Here is a 9,922-nt window from a genome sequence, read left to right on the forward strand (position 1 = left end):
AGATCTTATTGTGGCTACACCGGGATTAGAACCACCGACCATGCGTGTCCCAGTCATGTAACTTAACCACTACGCTACAGGCCGCCCTAGGCATGCGGTGAATGTGGCTCCTGCCAGATTCTGGGAGCACCAGCGGTTGTGACTACATTGTTGCCGGGGTGTGGCCTCCCATCAGAGGCACGCCCTGTTGCTGGGGGACAAGTGGAGGACTCACCACTTTCTGCAGGCCGTCGATGAGGTTGCTCACCACGATCCGGAGACCCTTGAGCTCGTTGAAGAGGCTAGTGAGCTCCTCGCATGAGCGCTCGCACAGCATGTCCCCCCCCCCCTGGGGGGCGTCCGTCTTTTGCCCGATGAGGTTGGTGGTGATGGAGGATCCTACGTCCTCCCCACTGTCGCTCACTATGTTTTCCACCTCTGGGAAGGGGAGGAGGGAAGGGAGAGGAAGGCGTCAGGAAGAACACGGGCTGTTAGGGACTTTTCCCAATTATGCAATAATGAAGGAGTGACTTACTATGAGATATTGTCACTGCCGTGCTGCCATTCTGCGTAGATCAACACAGAAGCGGCAATATTTTGCAGTAATTCATGACTTTGAGCGCACTGTATTATAGCATTTATACAACACCAACACTGCTACAAGGTTATTTTCGAGAGTTTATATCACTGATACAATGAATCAACTGAACTTAAACAAAGCAGTTTGGTTTGGGATTATCGAGAGATAGTGTCATTCCTTCGAATGTCTCTCAGCCAATCACATTGCGAGGTCGGAACCAGCTGTTGTGTAATATAAAATAAAACATTTTCCTGCTATGAGAACAGACTTGTGGAACTGATGTTTAACAATTGTTTATGGTTTAAAAAACTGTAATCTGGCATTTATAATTGTAGTCACTATAATAAGCAGAGACGGAAGCCATGTCTTGTTAGCGTTTAAATGCTGGTGCAAGGCTAAGCCATGCAATTTTAGGATCACTCAAAGTTCACATCACAGAACATTTCTTCATTTTACTTTACAGCACTACAAACGACGTTCTAAACATTAGACAAATCAGTGGGTTCAATACAACAATATGATATTGATATTGTTTGCTTTGCAAATCAAATTTGTAAACCAAAAATAAACAAATTGGACTAGAAAAAATAGACTTTAGGCCTATTATAAATAAAACAGACAGTGGTTAATCATAAATAAAATAAGCTAAAATAAAATAGACATTGGCCTATAGGCTAAATAAAACAAAATAGGCATAGCGTGAAGCGTTTTTTTTCCCTTTGGAGGTGTGCTTTCAAGATTCCATTTAAGGACATTGCATTCAAGTGATTTCTGATCTCTTTTTTTTGGATGGACCATGAGAAGCACATCAAACAGATGTTGCAGATATTTTAATAAAATTAAACCATATATATATGCTGTAAGGGAATGAAAAAAATGTTTTAACCTGTATCCCATTTCTCTGGAAATGGTAAATAGTTTGGGAGGGAATTCCCAGTGTTTCCCGGTGTTGAACCCTACTGTGTAAAAGATGAACCACAATGACAAACAGCTGCAGAAAATGAAAGAAGAATGAATGTAATAACAATTAATTAAACAAAGAAACTTCAAATGTTTTGGGGGAGAATGTACTTCACATTGTTTTTTACAGCAATATGACAAAATGTTTTTAATTGTGCAACTGAACTACTGACATTTTTTAATCTAGCCTAACTGTATGGGCTACACTGTGAGAGCCGTGTGTGGTTCTGGATAGGAGCGCCTGTTTTTGGGCTGAGGGAAGAGGGCTACTCTGAGGCGGGGGGATCTGTCCCGTGGTGCCCAGCTCTGAGGATGTTCAGTCCGTGCTAAAGGAGACAAAGGTCCATTTGGTGTAAACGTTCCGGAGTTCCGCGGATTTGCGAAATGACCCCTCAGAGGGAAGATGAGAGCCGGCCGCATTCCTAAGCCTATCAGACCAGGGAGGGAAGGGGAGGACCTAAAACATGGCTTATTGTTTTTGGCACGCTAATGGAAAAAGAAAAGAAACAGCTGGGTGGCTCTGCTGAGTGATGAGAAAACCAAGCCGTCTGCCATAAATCTGCTCCAACTCCCGTTAGATGTGTGTACTTCAGCCGCTCAAGGAAACCAGCTTGTTTCTGATTTTTTTTTACACGTTACAAACCAGCCTTCATCAAACCAGGTGCCTTTACTGGAGCTCTGTGTGCCTACTCAGTTGTTTTCTCTGTTTGGGGAAGACATTTTAAGTTTAAGTTCTACCATAGAGTCAAACATAGACAAAGGCTCTCGCGTTACCAGGAGATTAAATCACTACAACATTCTATCTCTGTACATAGACAGACAACAGAGAACTGTTACTGAGCAGGACTCAATACACCTTCCTTTTTTTTTTTAAAGTTTACAAATGTTATTTAGTTTCAAAGAGGGTTTTTGTGTCAGCTCTGCAAAGTCAGAGAGGTTTATCCGAGGTAAATGTCTGTGAGAAAATTTGCATTCTGCGCTCATTAAACAAACAGAAGTTGTCAGAGGCCACAATCCATGAACTTTACATTTTTGAGGTTGGAAAATGGAAGTATACCTTATCCCCACACACACACGCATACAGACAGGTCTAATCTGCAGCTCCAACAGTGAGCCAGTTGAGGCTGAGAACTCCACGTATGCAAGGCAGTAATCTGGGTCCCAGACTGACCAGGAAGTGAGCATGCTCTGTTGCCCATCAGTCCAGAGACACTGCTGTAGGTCCTGTTTTGGACACTGGAGTCGGGGTTGGGAGGTTTGTGCAAAAACACCACCTTTGCCTCATATAGCTCCCACTTATGGGAGAAACTAACTCTGGATCGCCCAGGAGAAATACTTCAGTCATCAGCACAACACTGTAGCAGGAGAAGGGTGGTGATGTTTCTGGGAAGAGACACATGGCCACATTAGACTGATAACAATCTCTAGTAAGGCCTTGGCTGCTTTCCCTTTATTCAGTGGTTCTCAGGGGTGTAGCAAGGGGAATCCCAAAGAAACCAGTTAACACAAGCATTCAGCCAGTTATAGTCAACCAGCATAGGCTGGTCTTCACTCGCTTATAGACAGCAGCCAGTGGATGTTGAGGTTGAAATTTTAATTCAACTTAATTCAACTAAGCTTATATGAGCCCACACTGGATAATTAGTACTAAAATGGACTCTATTCGAGGTGACTTTACGTTGAATATTTTCTCTAAGGTAGAATGGTAAATTTCACTCAGCAAACAAGATGCATTTTGGCAGAAAGGGGGGTCAAACTGTTTGCCTGCCAGATCAGGTGTAAACCAGATGAGCCGCATTTCATGTGGAGAAAGAATTTCCCATCACATGAGAAATTGCTTGGCAGAGAGGCAGAAATACAGAGAGGCAGTTAGAAAATCTATTATTAGACTTGACTTATACTAAGTAGAGCATTTCATGGCTGGAAAAACTTCATGCTTGACAATTTAAATAACTTGAGGGAAAAAAAAATCCCTCAAAAATGTCAGCGTATTTGAAGGGATGTCTGAGAGAGAAGGAGAAGGAAAGCGAGAGCGTATCTCAAGCGCTCTGTTTTCCATTCATTTCTGGCTAAACCTGGCCTTGTGCGGCCCTTTTTTTGTCCGAATTATAAATGAGCATTCCTGGTGGCATTATAAATGCTGGGTTTCCAGGGTGTGACATCAGTGAAGAGGAACGCTGATCCTCTTTTCCACCACAGCTCTCCACTGCTCTGCTTTACTGCTTGACAGAACCCAGCTTCTTCACCAGTTTGGTATGGTGGCTGGGCCTGAAAGTTGCAGGATAGAGCTCCATCAGTTAAGTCCAGCTGTTGCCATTCACACCGTCGGTCGTGTCTTGCCAGGTCTTGATTTGGCCCGTATGACAGCACTCCAAGTACAAAAAATATTCCAAAAGAAACCCTTTGATTGCATAGAAGAGCCCTATCTGGTTCAAGAGTTCTTTGTTGGGCAAACATCTCGGAGCTTTCACACCTCTGACCAATGATAGAGGGTTCCATAAAGAACTGAAAGGGGTTCCTCTGTGGAGCCGTTTTTTATGAGAGCGCACCCAATGGCTATGAACTGTTTTCAGTAAGAGAGAAAGCTCTACATCACTGGATGCTGGTCCTCTCATAGAGTGTAAGTCACTGGTTCAGGTAGATGCTGCAGAAGAGGACATGCATAATTGTGGCCTTGCAGCAGGGGCAGCCCTGACTAGATAGATAGAGATAGATAATTACATTTATATAGCGCTTTTCTAGCCACTCGAAGCACTTTACAGTGATGAGTAGGAACCACCAACAGTAGTTGCCTGCAGTGGAAAGCCATTTCAGCATTGCATCCTCTTCCAGTCATCCCACTCCTCACAAGAACATGGGCAAATGCTCATTAACAAGAAGCCAATAGGAGGCAGCACCCAAGTATGACCTCATTGTCACCACCCACTGCGACGCAGCTGAGAATATAACCACAGAGACCACAAAATCTCTTTTGTGTCATTCTTCCTCAGCAATTCACAATTGTGCACAGAGCCAGGAAAAACTAAGGTGGACATCTGTGCATTTCTCTCCCCCTGCACATCAACTGATCTCATGCCAACGGCATCAACCGCACCATTTTCCCTTTGCGCGTGTGTGTGTGTTTGTAAGTGTGCGAATATGGGTATGCCTTGAATCTGGCGCCTGGTTTAGGACATTTACATTAGTTTATCCATAAAGACCGACCACCAACCACTAAGTCCTTCCAGTAATTCTGCTGTCTCCTGGAGCATTGCTGACTGTGCAATCTCAGGGTGAGGTGATGCCATTGAAAGAACCTACAGTAATATCAGCACTGCTGACATAAGTCTTGATTACCAGTGCAAAAAAAGGAATTCAATGTTTCAAAGAAGATAGTATAGTATATCTCCCTCTCCTTATTTGGAAAATAAGTTGCCATCTGATGGTGACCATTGCTCTACATATCTATAAAAATACTGGCTAACACTTACCTTGCTTGGTGACCTCACAGCCCCGCCCTCTCAGGATGTCTTCCAATGGCGTGTCGAAGATGAAGCGCACATTCTGGAGAAATCCCTGAAAGGACATCGGGAGAGCAATGTTAGCTATTAGCCAACACTGCCGAAATTAGAATATTACAGGGGCTGGGCGTGTCGGAACACCACCCCAACCCTCACCTAAAGCAACTCACATGCTCAGTATCTATTAGAAAAGCATGTGGCCAACGGCTTGACTAAAACACAGCCCGGAGACAGGGTTACATGGTTCTTTCTGTGATTAATTACACTCAGGGTACAGCAGCACGGATTGGAAAATATTTTCATCTCCAATAAAAACTTTTCAAAGGAAGACGGTTGAATTCTGTCAAAGTCCCACTATATTATATTACATACATTTTATGAAGCAATAAACCAGGGCATTGGACATTTTCCATTTTCACCAGCAAAGTACATGGAAGCACAGGTAGAAGTTCAAGCAGCTTTTGGCATTAAAAAGTTAAAATGATTTTCCTTGACGTAACATTAACCCAAGGGATGATGGTCAGCTAGCACAGTGAGTTATTCCATCCCATTAAACCATGAACAAATATTGGCAATATTCCATGCAGAAGACACACATTTTATATTACAAATGAAATTATAATGACGTAATTTGAGATTTGAGGGTCATTTTCCACAAATACTAAACATTACTTAGGTCTACCATAGCCTATTAAATATACATCCTTTGAAAGCTTTAAACTCACAGCCTGGTCCTTTTATCCTTCCCCCAAGATTTTTATTCAGTGGCACAGAAATGCTGACAGTGGCTTTACTGAATAACAGTAATAAGGAATATTGCACAAATAACCTAATAACGAGCAATAGAAACAATGGAAGCATCACAGAATGAGGCAGGTGAGTGTGGCTTCACACCAAGGGGATTCAGACAACAACCATTATAAGTCCAAAACCAACTGCATTGTCTACTGCCAGTCACCTTATATCAGCTTCAACGGCTTAAATTAATTGTTTTACATGACCACATTGTAGGTCTTCACCCACAGTTGGGAGCCAGCGGCCAGTGGCTGAGTTACAGAACTATTCCTAAACTGAACCCCTCGGCCCTTATTCCCATTCTCAGGTGGGTGTGGCTTCACACCAAGAGGATTCCAACAAACTTTAAGGTTCTCAAGTCCAAACCAACCACATTGTCTAATTCTGCCAGTCGCCTTATATCAACGTCCATCCATCCATCCATCCATTATCGTAACCCGCTTATCCTGAACAGGGTTGCAGGGGGGCTGGAGCCTATCCCAGCATACATTGGGCAAAAGGCAGGAACACACCCTGCACAGGTGGCCAGTCCATCACAGGGCACACACTCATACCCATGGGCAATTTAGACTCTCCAATCAGCCTAACCTGCATGTCTTTGTACTGTGGGAGGAAACCGGAGTACCCGGAGGAAACCAACGAGAACACGGGGAGAACATGTACACTCCACACAGAGGCCCCGGCCGACGGGGATTCGAACCCAGGGCCTCCTTGCTGTGATGCCGTGCATGACCGAACCGCAGGTCTTCACATACAGTTGCCTGGCAGTGGCTTAGTTACAGCAGCATCCCCACTCAACTCAACCCCTCAGCCCTTATCCCCGTTCTCTCACCCGGTAGTGGCTCTCTCGGGTGGCGCCCTTGGCGACGTACATGCGGCTCCCGTCGGCGCGGAGGTTCTCGTAGAACGGTTCGTCCAGGATGAAGCCGTCGACGAGGCTGCAGCCCACGTACAGGTTGGCGTTCTCACCGTGCACGTGGAGCGTGACGTTCTTCCACTGCGAGTCTGACAGGTCCACATCCTCAAAGGACACCACGTTCTGCGAGCCGTCCAACCAGTACACCAGGTCCAGGGTGTTGGTGCGTCCGTTAGACACGATTTCCAACTGCCGCCGGTCGCCGGGGCCCTCCAGGCTCAGCAGGGTGCCTCGCGAGCCGCGGTCCTGCCGCATCGTGGCCAGGAACACGAAGCCCTCGTTGTTCTGCACCTGCCGCAGAACCTGGCGAAGCACCGGCGCGCTCACCGACGGCAGCTGGTCGAAGCGGATGAAGCGGTAGGCCGGCGTGTCGGGGTCATGACCCCGAAAGAGCTTGGCGCCGACGGTCTTGCGCGTGATTTGGCTGACTTCGAAGAGGTCGAATGCGGTTTCGTCTTCTACCTCTCCTTCTGAGAGCAGTGGTGAGGAGAGGGGAGGGTTCACATTTTGAAAACAAAATGACTATCTGGGAGAAACCATGGCCGGGAGCTTTCATGAATCAGTCTGCTTTAGACTTCTGAACCCTTCATACACACATACAGTATAGTAGTGCTTGCTTGAGAGCATCCTGGAAAACCCACCCCTAACAAATCAGTTACATTTTTCCCATGGGCTGAAGTTTCCCCTGGATTCAATAAAAGCTGCTAAAACAATGAAGCAAGTGACTTCCCCATTAATATGCTTTGGCAAGTATGTTTGAATGGAGGATCTAATTAAAGTATATTCATTTCAATTCTGTACTTGCTTTTCACTGCAGGGCAAATACGTGTGTAGTGCTGATTGCAGCCACATGCATACTGAGGACTTAAATATTTTGTGGGTTTCCTACAATTGGGTGATAATAGTATGACGTTTAGAATGAACTGCTAATTAATTTCCAAAATGCATGGGCTTCCAATTATTATTATAGCACTTTAATTTTAAACTAATCTTTCTGATATTACAAAACCCACAGCTACACCTTACTTAACTACCAGCTCCATTTTTCTTCCAAATTACGTTTGCGAAAATGATTTAAGTGCTTCAATTTCCATGCATCCGAATTTACACAGTATGTCAGTTTACAATCTATTTATTATTGATTATTTTGACTGATAACTTCATTAAGTCACCAAATGCCTGTTGCTGACCAACCACGCATTTTTGCAACGTGCGACAAAATCAGGGTTAATTACCTTCAGTAAGCGCAGAAACGCACAGAAATAGAACTGGCAGCCAACAAGGACTTCTAAGAATCATGGCTCCTTGAAAGACAAAAGAAATACAAACATTTTTGTCAATGGCTGCAATTATCCGCAAGTTCCTCTAATTGGTAAAATGTGTAACATCTCGGGGAATAGCAAGGATACGTTTTCACTGTCAAGTGAATTAACGTTATGGAAAATAATGCACTAACACACACTAAATCTGAAGTGACTAAAGTCCACGTAGTCAATTTGATTTCCGGAATTTCTCTGTATTGAATAACTGATGCTTAAAAACATCGCAAAATATTCATAATCACGGCAGTCATGTCAGTTAATACATATCATTTCTCAAGAGAAAAAGCACACCGTATAACGCAACTTTTCACAATTAAATTATAATTATAATAGATTAACGAATAATCGGCTCCTATTCAGTTCTCAGCTATAGCCTAAACGCATAAAGCAAGAAGTGACACGATATGTGACATTGAAATGTTGAAACTGAAATAAATCGTGCTTAATATGATTCTTTAAAAAGTTATAAACCTACCTGCCTGGGACCCGGACAATCTTAAATATCCACCGATACTGCGAAATCAGAAAACCCAGGAGAATCTTCTTGTTATATTACAAAAACGAAATATCTAAGAAGAAAAAAAGAATGAAAAAAAACCAAACAAAAACAATCTAGCGCCAAACACAGGACAAAGAAAAAGGATCAGATCCACATTCGTCCAGGCTGGGGTGTTAGTGGCATCAAGAGCATCTGGTCACGCCCTTATATACTGTTTAGCGGGACGCTGTCAATCAGGCTTGAACTGAAAACACAGGCGTAGACGTTACAGCACGTTATCCCCTTATGACAAAGTGACAAAGTAATTGTCACATGCATGGGATCCTCCTTCTTTGTGCTACGTTTAGCGCCAGAAGGTTTTTTTTCCCCTCGAATATTTTGTCATATTACACACGCACATATATAGTATATTCTCAATTGACGAGTGGTAATGTTGTTTCCACTAATATATAAAGTTTTCCTATATATTAGACATAAAATGTACGGAGGTAAATACAGTCGCGTTGGTACAGTCATAAACAGTAAACACACAGGTAGCCTACTGTAGCCTACGTTGTTCGTTATGCTCGCTGGCGTCACGTCCAAGATATTGCCCTGGGGTAAAGTGTGTTGGAAAGGTTGGAGCAGGTCTAGAACTGTGTACAAGTAACGGGACTGACAGTTCAGGTTTAGCAGGGATAGGTTATCTCAGGTTAAGGGGACAAAGATTGACCGCATAGCTGTACAATTAGGCTGCCACATACTTAGAATTCCGCAGGGATGATGCTAAAGAGCAGCTCTTGAAAGCAAAGTGAACGAGATCCCACTAGAAGCCTGTGTTACAACGATGCAGAACGCAGTAGGCAGCGTAGTGTGTTTAGTTTGATGTTTAATCGTTACTGGAGAGCGGTGTCTCCAAGACTGGAAATAATTAGGCCTGTGCCTTTCTCCCGGTGATGTCATTAGGGTGAACAGGTGTTTATAGTATGTTGCACTGCACAGCATGTCGACCCTTGTCCCGTATTTTTGAAAAAGTATAAATTTAAACTTAAGCATTAAACGATCGATCCCCTCTTGTCCTCGGGTTACCTCATCGCATTTTGATTGGTCACAAAGCAAAAATAAAATAACATACAGTTATAACGAAAATGACAAATGACATGCCAGAGTGAGGTCGGTCCCAGGCAGTCCCAGGGCTTCTATCTTAGTTTTCAGTTCGTGATATGTCCAGGGGCCTGTGTCACGAGGCAGGATTACTGAGTTTAGCTGAATAACCGCACTGAGTTGGCTGTTTTTATTTTATTTTATTTTATATTATTTTATTATTTTTTTCACTGTATTTATATATATTTATATATATGTAATTATAAAGTCAGGTCAGGATTTGGAAGG

At 43.6% G+C, this 9,922-nt stretch overlaps 1 protein-coding gene across 1 annotated transcript in view; it reads right to left on the reverse strand.

Annotated features, from left to right (window-relative positions):
- The window catches only part of LOC133121827 (thrombospondin-2-like), a 28,623-nt gene extending 19,914 nt beyond the window's left edge, over positions 1–8,709 (reverse strand). The window contains exons 1-5 of the mRNA XM_061231329.1: positions 8,528–8,709; positions 7,966–8,034; positions 6,647–7,200; positions 4,990–5,074; positions 215–417 (exon numbers count right to left, since the gene is read on the reverse strand). Of these exons, the coding sequence (XP_061087313.1) occupies positions 215–417; positions 4,990–5,074; positions 6,647–7,200; positions 7,966–8,029 (906 nt within the window). The 5' untranslated portion in view covers positions 8,030–8,034; positions 8,528–8,709. The remainder of the gene's footprint in view (positions 1–214; positions 418–4,989; positions 5,075–6,646; positions 7,201–7,965; positions 8,035–8,527) is intronic.
- Positions 8,710–9,922: the final 1,213 nt, after the last annotated feature.

This window comes from Conger conger, chromosome 2 (genome assembly GCF_963514075.1).
Source record: "Conger conger chromosome 2, fConCon1.1, whole genome shotgun sequence".
Taxonomy (NCBI): Eukaryota; Metazoa; Chordata; class Actinopteri; order Anguilliformes; family Congridae; genus Conger; species Conger conger.